The sequence below is a fragment of the Kryptolebias marmoratus genome, linkage group LG3 (genome assembly GCF_001649575.2).
Source record: "Kryptolebias marmoratus isolate JLee-2015 linkage group LG3, ASM164957v2, whole genome shotgun sequence".
Lineage (NCBI taxonomy): Eukaryota > Metazoa > Chordata > Actinopteri > Cyprinodontiformes > Rivulidae > Kryptolebias > Kryptolebias marmoratus.
The window spans coordinates 6,148,415-6,160,009 of record NC_051432.1 but is presented as its reverse complement, the minus strand read 5'-3'; the positions used below and the strand labels follow the sequence as shown (position 1 = coordinate 6,160,009).

At 39.4% G+C, this 11,595-nt stretch overlaps 1 protein-coding gene across 3 annotated transcripts in view; it reads right to left on the bottom strand.

The window, feature by feature from the left end:
* Window positions 1–2,441: 2,441 nt before the first annotated feature.
* palm3 (paralemmin 3) overlaps window positions 2,442–11,595 on the bottom strand; it is a 49,079-nt gene continuing 39,925 nt past the window's right edge. For 2 of the 3 annotated variants that reach the window (XM_017430505.3, XM_017430503.3), the window contains 5 exons: window positions 9,805–9,932; window positions 9,188–9,245; window positions 8,153–8,183; window positions 6,149–6,199; window positions 2,442–4,207 (listed from right to left, as the gene is read on the bottom strand). In XM_017430505.3, the coding sequence (XP_017285994.1) occupies window positions 3,195–4,207; window positions 6,149–6,199; window positions 8,153–8,183; window positions 9,188–9,245; window positions 9,805–9,932 (1,281 nt within the window). In that variant the 3' untranslated portion in view covers window positions 2,442–3,194. The remainder of the gene's footprint in view (window positions 4,208–6,148; window positions 6,200–8,152; window positions 8,184–9,187; window positions 9,246–9,804; window positions 9,933–11,595) is intronic. The other variant, XM_017430502.3, reaches the window with a different exon arrangement.

Genomic DNA, 11,595 nt, shown 5'->3' with positions numbered 1-11,595 from the left:
CAGCGTCACCTTCTTTAGTATAAACTCCTAAAAAAAATTAGACGTAAGCTCCGCTGCCACCGACAACCAGCTGGAGCAGGGTTTTCACTCTCGAATGCTTCTGTGCCTCTGCCTCTATTAAAGGTCTGACCTCATCAGAACATCAGCTCCAGCTGAGAGCTGAGCCACTCCGTCCTCTCCTGCTCCAGTTGCTCCAGTCCATCCTGCTGAGCTGCTGGTGCTAAACGTCAGTGTATGACCTTCAATTCAAGTCAAGTCAAATTTATTCATATGGCACTTTTCAGCAACAAGGCAATCCAAAGTGCTTTACATCATATAAACATAAAACAAGAAATGAGCAGAGGAAAACCAAACTCAGATATTATAAACTGATAGTAAGCTAACATAAACTAAACTAGGATTTTAAAAACAGATGAGAGATTGTCTGTCTCTTGTAGTGATATTTATCAGTTACTCCACTAAACACAAGCCTGGAGACGCTCATTAGACAGATAATTATAGTTTTGAAATCACCATTTGTATAATCTGCAAATTGAACTCAAAGGAGAATCACTAAGTAATTAGTAACATATTGTTTACATCGATTAGTTTTTTGCCTCAGGTCCCATTAAAACGCTCTGTGTCAAACATCAGGCACGTTATTTACTGGATCAGATGAGACACGAACACAAAAAGCACACGGCGGTACTCTGAAATCCTGGAAATGTTCGTTCGCTGAGGGGGGGAACCCAGTTAGTGCTACATGTCAGCTCTGCTTTTCAACCCGAGGAGGAATAAAGAAGTGATAAGAACCGAGCAAGCAGTAAAATCTTATTTTTGTAGACATATATGAAGTGCATCAGCACGCAAACGATAAAACTGCTTCAGTCTGAATTAAAATAAAAAGTGCTTTTGCTTGAAATGACTCACCTGTAGAAGTGAAACTCTTTAAAAAGATATTTAACTGAGAAAAAACAGCATTATTCTGATAAAACACAGTTAAAAGCAGCTTGACCTAGAACATCCAATAAAACAAGATTATTTCAGAGTGAGTCACATCTCCGCTCGATTCCTGCTGTCATTCCACACCAGACTGTTTAGAGTTTAAACTAGTTTCTGTCTTTTTCTGAGTCAGTAAATAAATGTATTCCAGTTATGGGACATTTAAAAACCATAAAGCTCATTCACCCCCAAAAAATTGTCTATAAATTTTTTTTTTGATGAACCAAGTATTTATGCTGAACACTGAATACATAAAATACAAAACTTTAGATGTTAGATTCAAGCAGCTTTTAATTTGTTTTTTAATGGTCTACATTTGAACTTGCACTTGGCTATAATATCATACTTATAATGTTTATTATCTGGTGCCGTCAAAGGATTCAAGAAATGTCTAAGTTCCAGATCAAACTTAAACACTTCTTTGCCCTTTGTAAATTAATTTGTTCGATCTAAATAAATGCATGTTTGCATTTTAGTTACATTCAAGATTTTTTCAAAAACATTTTGATAGCAGAATTTTCTCCATTTTCTCAGCTTATCTGGACGGAGCCGAGGAGGCAGAAACCCGATCCTCCATCTCCACAGCTTCTTTTCCTCCGTCCGTCATCAGTTCTGCCCGTTTACAGTCAAACTAGAAGCAGCTCACCGTGACGAGAACGGCATTTATTTTCTGCCCGTGCAGCAAACCAGATGGGTTCTCATGCTTCACTGGTACCGTACCAGAATCAGCCGGAACCAGAACCCCCTGGTTCTGCTGCGTGTTAGTGGGCTTGGCCACATGGCTGAATGTTGATGATGATGTTCACACTGAAGCACCCAGGTCAGAAGAAAAAAAAACAACAACTCAGATTTGTTTTTTTGCAGCTTGAATGGGAACAAAACTGAAAAGAGGTGGTTGTAACATCTCGAAGACATTCTGGTTGAAACCTGTAGTGTGGTCATGCATAACAAACCCAGCAGGAAGTGTGCGTCCCTTTGATTCTTTTTAACTTTCAAGACCACCAGCCACGCACCTCCTGTTTAGAGACAAGAGGTTGTGACTCTTTGGAATCCCTTTGGATTGGTGTTTGAGATGTCTTCGCACAAAACAAATTCGTCCTCTAGGCGACATTACACACAACCTGTCTCCCTTTCAACAAGGACCCCCCCGTTGTGCAATTTAGGCCCACATTTGGGAGTCTTACTGTAGGCAGCTTTGACAAGCTCCTTACAGCTGCACAAGTGAATAATTATAATGCATGAAAATCAAGGTACAGCCTCCCAAATTGTCTGTAATAGCTCTCTGGTACAGCTCTCTTTTTATCCTCCAATTAAAACTGCATGAGCAAAACTCGTCATTTCAGTGCAATGTTTAGAAATTTACATTTGAAGAAAACTTGTTCTGCCGCCGGTTCTGCATGAGAAAGACACGCACTACGAGTGTGAAGGTGCTGGATGAACATTGAGGAAGTGAAGCGGTGTACCATAAAAGAGAAGTTTATTCATGAAAACATTTAGCAAACGCTCAAAAGTTCAAAAAGTTCTTTTTGTTGTTGTTTTTTTTTGTTTACAGTATATACATCCATACACAAATCTCTGGACCTTCTTTTCCAAGCAATATACATCCTCACAGGTAGTTCAAAATAATTTATCAATTAAAATTGTCAGTGGTGCTCAAACTATTCAATGGTGGGCCCAATTTCTGTACATTTTCCTCGACAACATTACAGAGTAAATAAAAAAACGTAAGGCCCCACATTGACATTGGAACAGTTAGCATTTCTATTTAAATCCAATAAAATTCAGCTTTAAAGTGATTACAGATGATTGAGATACAATTTTAAACAGTTCAGTTCATAGGAATTCTGTATTTCTTTCTTTCTTTTTTTTAAAAAACTTTTTTGCATTTCAGTTTTTGTAGACTGGCTGCGAACCAACAAAATGTTCAAAGTTCTCCATGTTTGGGTTGACTTTATATGAAGAGAATTTAAAAGTGTAGCTTCAGATAACAAGTTCCTTAAGGCACATTAAAACTACACATAAACCAGTCCGTCAGAAGCCTTTCGTGTTGAAAGGGAAAGTTTTACTTGTTGTAGTGATATAAATATTGGCTGAACGTGAAAAAGAGAAGACGTGGACATACAATTTAAAAAGTAAGAGAATAGTTGGGCTGTGTTATAGACTGATGGACGTCAGCAGACAGAGGAGACTTAGAGGAAACGAAGGGAAGGTCTTTACATGACAGAACAGCACTGGCAGGTTTTACGTTTGGGCCTCTGGTTCTCGTCTCCTTGGCTCCTTGTAGCCGGGCTCGGTGTTTCTGTAGCGACTGGGCTGGTTGTTGATCCTGCCGGCTCCGAGTTGACTGCAGAGGCTTCGGCTTTCATCAGAAGTGGTTCCTTTTCGCCTGGTTCTGCCTCTTTCTTTTGGTTGTCTTGGGTTTCAGTCAGGGGCACCTCCTGGAAGTGACCCAGCTGAAAGGCAGGGTCTTCCACTTTTACCTCTGCTTTTTCTTCTACGGGAGCTTCTGGAGCTTCGCCTTTGGTGTGGACCTCTGCCTCTGGACTGGGAGCGGAGGGTGGCACCTCCGTGTAGACCGGCACCGGAGCCACTGTGGCACCCTCTAGAGCACTGGCCAGTGACTGCAGCTGCACACAGACCGGGTCTTCCATTTTTTCTTCCTGGACATTAGTTTTTGTCTCTTCTTCATCGTTGGTACAAGACTTTATGGCACCTTCCACGTCTTCCTCCTCAGGTGTTGGTTGTGCTTCTACGGTGAGCTCAGTTGCTTCACTAATCTCTGATTCTGGTAAAGGTTCTGGAGCGGACTCCGTTTCGACCACCAGCTCCATATCCTCTTCTCCTGTGTCGCCTGAATCGGACTGTGGCAGAGAGGCTTTGTCTGACTCCTGCTGGTCTTCCTGGGAGGAGAGATCGTCAGGAACATCTCCTCCTTCATCTGTGATGAACACAGGTTCTGCTCTCATCATCAGAGTCCCTTCTTCCTCCGCTTCATTAATGCTGACGTTTGGACCTGATGCTGCCTCAGTAACACTTATCTCTGGCTCCAGTTTAATGCTATCGACACCCTCAAACACTCTGGCGGGCCCGTTTTGGTTTAAAACACTCTGCTCTGAATTGTTGTGATTAGTGTTTGCTTCCAAATGTCCCTGACCATTGGTTAGGACAACTGCCGCTTCAATCTCTGGAGGGCTTTGGGTTTTCTTCACATCATCGTCAGATGTTTCTAAAGACAAGAAAGAAAAGTGTCAACAAATGTTTTGTACCCTTTTCATTACAGATGCTAGCTGTTTTTATTTGTTAGGAGCTTAAGCTTAAGCCGAAAGTTTTTGGGAACCACTGAACTAAAAGACAACAAACTGGAAGCTGGGAGAAGTTTGTGGAACAAGAAGGAACTGACTGACATTCAGGACAGCTAGTTTAAGGTAACTTGTTAGAAGTTTTGGGCTTAAATTTTACAGGCAGCATTTCATTAAGCATGATTTTTTTGTTTTGTTTTGACACAAAAAATGGTAAAAAAAAAAAAAAAAGTGAGAAAAACAGGACCTAATAAACTGAGGTATACCACAGTTACGTATACTAGAAGCGGTAGAAGTTGTCTAATTACTGAAATAATAGTAAAATAACACATTTATGCTCTGCGTTGAGACCAACAAGTAGATGATCCTGAATCAAACCTGATATTAAAACTCGAGTAAACAGTCAAGTAAAACTAAACTGAGAACTCTAACAATGAAAGGTGAGACAGAGGGATTATGAATCTTTACACGCTGATTTGGAATATGTTGGGAGTAAAGGCCTTTGCAACCACCACGAGACGTCATGAAGTTGGCTCTCAGTCACGTGGTTGCCAAGTATTGTGTGATTGGTCAGAAGTTGTTGTGGGCGTGTTTATGCGACTTCAGCAGCTGGCCGAGGCTGTTAGAAAATACAGCCGTCTTTATAAAAGTTCCAGCAACACTTAGAAACCCATGAACTTAAAAAGGCCGCGCTGAGACACAGGTACGACTGTCTTAGTCGGTTTAATAAACATGTCTGGTCGAGGAAGCAAAAATTCTGTACAAGCACAGGAGGGTTGACAAGCCGGCGGGAAGAAACCCGTTTTAACGCTGTAGGTGGAGGAAGGAGCTTCCTGGAAGGTCTGATCTGAGTGTCTCATGGACGATGAAAGGTGTGTGAGGACAGACTTCTTGACTTCTTATGGAATATGACTGAGCCTCGAGTTCAGTCTTGTAAATGTTAAGGCCTACTGATCAAAGCTGGACCCCTACGTTTCCAGCCTTGAGGAAAATAATACCTCAGCCATCACAATGAACTCGCCAGCTTTAAAAGCGGATTCAAATACTTCCAGGGGACCACAGGCAAAGGATTTGATCTTGGTAAATGACAGGCTGTTTGACACAGGCTGGCCAATTCAGGTTATTCTCTCGTTTAGTTGCTCCAACCCGTCAGAGACTTCAGCATCTTGTAACAATAAAAACAAGAGCCAGTATCAGGCTGTCACAAACATCACACCTGACTTGAAAAAACAAAAAAGCCCAGAAATGGATTCCCAATAACTTTCACAGGTTGTTCTTTGGGTGCATGTGTGAAAGTGGGCAGCGAGGATCAGCTTCTTAGAGGAGGTATAAATAAGGAGGTAAAAAGGTTGGGAGCCTCGGAGCTTGGAGTGCACACTGGACACAGATTTAGATTCTGCAGCGTGGCCGAGGGTGTTATCGACCTTGGCTGATTTTAATTTAAATAGATGGCTACATTTAATTTGCAGCTCTCCTCTTTCTACTTGTGAGCTTGAAAAGCATTTCAGCTGACATTTAAATCCACCTTCTGCCCTTTAAAAATGCAAGGTTTGCGCTCGTGTGCCCACTGCATTTCATTTACATTCATCCCATCATGTTAGTGACTGTGAACTATACATACAGCATGACAAAGGCCCTTCTTTCTTTATAATGCAAATGTGTCGAAGCTGAGAAAAGAAAATGCACATCGACAGGTACATCTATTAGGGATTTCGTGATCTCTGACAGCTTGGCATGAATTACGAATTAACACGGGCAAGAACAACGAGGAAACCAGTTCTGTTTTGACAATAAAGACAACAGAACAAGCCCAAAAGACATATTTTAATGTACTCAGGATTGTTTCTGCAAGATTCCTTTTTGCTCACCTGGTCTCGTTGCATCGTTTTGTCCATTCTGTCTAACATCTTGGACTTCCTCTGAGGGACAGGTAAACAGAAGAAACAACAGAGTGAGAAAAAATTGCTACCCTACAGAATACCGATTTATGCAAAAATGATAGTTAAACAGAAAGGCGCTTTAACTTAACCTTCAAATTTTAGTTGAAAAATATGATTATATGATGTTTGATTGTTTTATTCATAATGCTTTCCCTTTTTATGTTTGCAATGTAGACATTAAATGAACTTTATGAGTTCTCGACATGCAAACATTTCATTCGGAGTTGTAGTTTTTTATGTTTGTGACATTTTATATTGTTCACTCAGACGCTGGTTGCACTTGATGGTTTTAGGGCAGTGTTTACAGTCCATTGGTTGCCTTTGTTCTGTTCTTTTTATCTTTGTGCTCTTTTTGAACTCCCTCTGGCTGAGAAAAATGCTGTTTCATTTCACCGTATTTCATATAAAGTATTTGTATTTGAGGTCTATTGCATATAAATGTCTTTACATGGTCAACATATACACACACAAAAAATACAGCCATATTAATACATTTGGGATGTTTTTGATAATCTGATCATTTTATAACAAAAGGCTAAAAGGACAATATCTTGATTAAGATAGATTTAAGTTTTGATTTAGAAAAGAAAAGCATCCCTTTCCATTTGGGGTGTAATGGTACATATATTTGTATTCGGACGCTCATGTGTAAACATTTCGGATGGGCGCACTGAGCCAGAAGACATAAGTTAGTCACAGGAGTTCATGCCTATCTAGAGGCAAGCACACATTTTATTAAACAGCATTTTTTTTTTTTTTACGACAGTAAAGAAGCAGAGGAAGATGCTAACTAAACACTCCACACCAAAACAAAGCATTGGTGCTTCAGAAAAACACACAGAAGTTTGAAAACATGCCTGTTCATTGTGTGGAAAAGCTTCCCGCAGCAGCGAGGAGGCAGATGAGACACGCTCGTACGGCAAATTGGTGTGTCATAAATTGTGAGCTTTGAAATGCTCTATGGCAAGTCATTTGGGTATGTATTCAATAATTGTAAAATCAAAAGTAATTTTCCCACACTGGCACTCTCTTTGCCGAGAAGCCCGGAGTGAGTATTTCACATTTTATTTGTTTTGTATTTTCACATAGGGAGACGTTTTTCAGTTCTGTATTGCTTTTTTTAATTTTACATCAAGTCAAAGTCGAATTTTTGAAGCAAACCCTCCTTGGTGTTTTGTCTTGTTTTATTAGTTTTTTTTTTTTGGTAATATCTTTTGAACCCAATAGACAGCTTTCAGCTTTGGAGTTTATCAAACTCTCCGTTTGACGCGTGGCCTGGAGGGAAATGTTTACTGTTCAAATCGGATGAAAAGAGTGAATAAAATGACCTTACAAAGCATATTTTTTAAGTCATAGTGAAATTGCCAGTTGACAAATCCTATTTTGCTGTACATCTTCCAGCTACCTTAGACCTTACTGACTAGTGAGGGTGGTTTGTTACTGTCTGTTTAAAAAGCAAGCAAACAAAAAAAAACCCTATCATTTGGCATTTATTTTTTTCTGCTGAACTGAACCCAAACCAAACCCTGACTCTCATACTGAGATACCCCTATCTTGCATATTACTACATACACCTACAAAAATAAGGAGAGAATTGACTGCATTTAATAAAATCTAATCATATGAAGTGAGGTAATTAAGTAAGCACAGCGTTAAAACCACTGCTGCTGAAACAGGTGGTGGCTGCCAGAGAAGTGTATTTGCACCCATTAGCATGTGGAAATCCATAGGACAGAAGATGCAAGTGTTAAAAAAAAAAGTGTCCAGATGGACGACAGCAGCACTTTGCTTTGCTGTTACATAAATCCTGGATGATGGAGCTTGTCAGATTATCTACATTTGCTCACGTTGCTGTCTGGAATGCAAATGTGTTGCGATCTTTAAATGAAAAACCACTGAAAGTCAGTTTTTGCACGGTGTGATTCAGCCTACCTGCTCCAGCCTCTGCCACTTTTACAGCTTCCTGTTGGGTAAAAGGAACAGGAGAGGAACGAAGTGATGAGACTGTGATGTGTGGCCAGAAACAAAACTTTGCCACAAAAGGCCACAATCCAGACTCAGTTTTATCACACGAAACACATTTCCTCCTGATGCATGAAGGTGCCAAGGTTTCCTTACTAAATTCTAAGCAGCGCAAATGAGCACATATTAAAACCTGAATGCATCGAGTCCCACTAAATGAGAGCGGCCCAGCATTATGCCTGGTCACAAGGGGGAGTGATTGAGCTGAAAACTCTCACAGGAAAACATTTAAAAATACTTAAATATATTGTTGTAACTTGAATTTTCTGTTTCATGGTTTCACATTAATAGAATCACCCTAACTAAGGTGCCTTGATGAACCGGATCTACAATAAACATGGATGTGTAAGTCCGTGTGTTTGTGAAGAAAACTCAATATACTTGATTGAAACACTCAGAGATTTAAGCAAATGAATAATAAGAAAATCTCTTCTCCCTCCCAGCTAGCATGACAAATTAGCTGTAATCGTTATCCAAAATGGAGTTTCCAAACCTTGAGTCTAACACCATCACATAATGATGGGAAATTTTACTACAGACCCTGAAGCAGCTGAAGAAAAGAGCAGACAACTGTGCTGCTCTATGAAAAACTGAGGCAAGGTGTATATATATATATATATATATATATATATATATATATATATATATATATATATATATAAAAAGGACAGACATCTGGCTGCTGGTGAAACAATTATTCAAGAGATCAAGCTCTGTGCCGTTGATGCAACAGGACCACTCGCGCTCATAAAGTTCCTGCTTTTCAACAGGAGGTGCTACATCAAAGGTATGCGGAGAGAGGAAATGCATTATGCATGGCTAAAAGCCACAGAGAAAAGATGGGGAGAAATTTTCTGCCTAATGGAAAATGATGTAGAAAGCTTGTTCAACACATATTCCAACCCCCTTTGTGTCCACACAGTAAGCGTGTGTGTGTGTGCTCACATGCAACTTCTGTACAGTGTCTTGCTCCTCAGCCAACCGCTGGATGTCTGGCTGCAACCTGAAAAGGACACACAAGTGTGAAACCACACTTTAATCACAAAATGTACACCTGAAGAGCTTCCTAATTCTAAATTTCTTTACCGTATAAATAAAACATCTAAATTAATTAAATAATAAATTTTAACAAATTACTTACATGGGTGTGTATTTAGGTTCAGAAAAGGCCATTTCCAAGAGCACAGGGAGTTTTGTTGGGAAGTGTATGGGAGTTATGGCTCTTTGAATTATCGTGAATTAAACCTTAAAGAATATTTATGGCTTTGACAACACTGACTCACTGCTTAAAGAAAATTTTAGTCCCGCTCGAAATGTGTGCGGGTAGGATTGTCTTAATACTTTGGGAGTTTGGTACTAAGAAAATATAATGTTTTTAACTGTTAATACCACAAACAAACAAAAAAAAAATCAGAAAAGGAAAAGCTGCAATATTAGTATACTAAACTACATATGAACTTCCAGCTATGTAAAGACACCATAAACAAGACTGTCTGCATCGTTAACTGTTTCAGACAATCACTTATCCCCTTTCATCGAGTTGGACACACACACACACATACTTGTCGATGGGCTTTTCCATGTCCTGGGTCTGGGAGCTGAACACGGATGAATAAGGATTCTGGTTGTTTGGTGAAGTCGGCGATAAAGGGGTTCCTTCCATTAGCCACTGGTCCCTTAAAGACTTCCTCTGCAGTGTGAAGAAGGAGGCAGAGGAAACAAAGAAACAAAACAAAAGCTGTATTAATTAAATATGGCACCAAAATTTCTTTAAATAGAAAATAAATAAATAATCAGGCTGTAAAAAAAATTGCCTACAATAATAAAAAAAGTGCTGGCAATGTTTTTTGTAACTGACTGAATTTGTTTCATCCATAAACTTCATTAATTTATAACAAGAGTTACGTTAAGTTTGTAAGTTCGTGATTAATATTTTCATATCTATAAAGTAGAGTTGTTTTCTCGGCGGCTCCCTTCTTCAGAGGTCGCCACGGCGAGCAAACTCGCACGAAAGATTTGACAATTGTTTAACGCCGGATGCCCTTCCTGCCACAACCTGGGCTGGAACCTGCAGCCTCAGGATTTAAGAGGATAAAATGCAAATTAACCGTCAAATTTATTACCCTAATTACATGTCAACAATGTTAATAAAACAAACTAAAAACATTAAACCAGACAGTTCAGTTAGCGTTGACAGTTAGTACTAGCCTAGCTAGCACGCTTAGCCTTCAACAGTTATAACATACATATTAAACAAATAAAAAAATAAAAAAATAAAAAAATTATAAAAACAAAAAGGGTACCTACAGATTATGATCCAAAAAAACAAAAGTCGTCCGGCAATTTTTTAGCTTTCTTTCTCACTGACAGACACAGGTTAGCCACTACTGCTAGCTGCAGAACTGCTTATTAGCAGGTTGCTATGGAAACAGAGCAGGTAACTGAAAGCAAACGCTCAAGACCAAAAACTAACAATTTGTAGACCTCAGTCTGAATAGTACACTCATTCACTTTATTTTTCACTAAAACCACATTCATACGCATTTTTAACATTTCAATAAAGGAAATTAAGATAAAAACAAAGCAGCGGTTCAACTAGCAGATTATGGCTTGCTTTCAAATTATTTGTACATATGCTACAATTGACAAAACAGTTGTTTTGTTTAAATTTTTTGAAAGTTTTCTTTGGGTAGTAATAATTAATGATCATTTTAGAATGCAGACAGTTTCAGTATGTTGTATGTTATAGCTGCATAAATAAATACAGTACATACAAAAGCTGCTATAGGTAATCACAAATATGTGTTAGAAAATGTTATGTCAATGTTATGAAGACAAATTATGCCGTTTATCTGTTGTCATACAAAACTATATTATGATTTCCATAACCTCAGGCATGAGGTCTTTCAGGCATGTATTTGAGTGTATTTAGGCAGTTTTTAAATCATGTGAGGTTCGAGGCCCCCGCTGTGTCTCAGCCGTTGTGTCTTTGGGTAAGACACTTCACCTGCCTTGCCTACTGGTGGTGGTCAGAGGGTTGGATGGCGCTGGTGTGATGGCAGCCTCACTTCTGCCAGTCTGCCCCAGGGCAGCTGTGGCTACAATGTAGCTTACCACCATCAGTGCATGAATGGGTGAATGAATGACTGTAGTGTAAAGCACTTTGGGATCCTTGGACTAGATAAAGCGCTATACAAGTGTAAGCCATTTGCCATTTGAAATCTTGTATCGATCTATAGGCTTCATCTTTCTTCAAGATACTGAGCCCTGACCTAAAACACTGGAACAGAAAAGCCCGACCCATAAAAGTTTGCTTTTCCATAAAAATACGTTTTTTTACAGCTACATTCAGG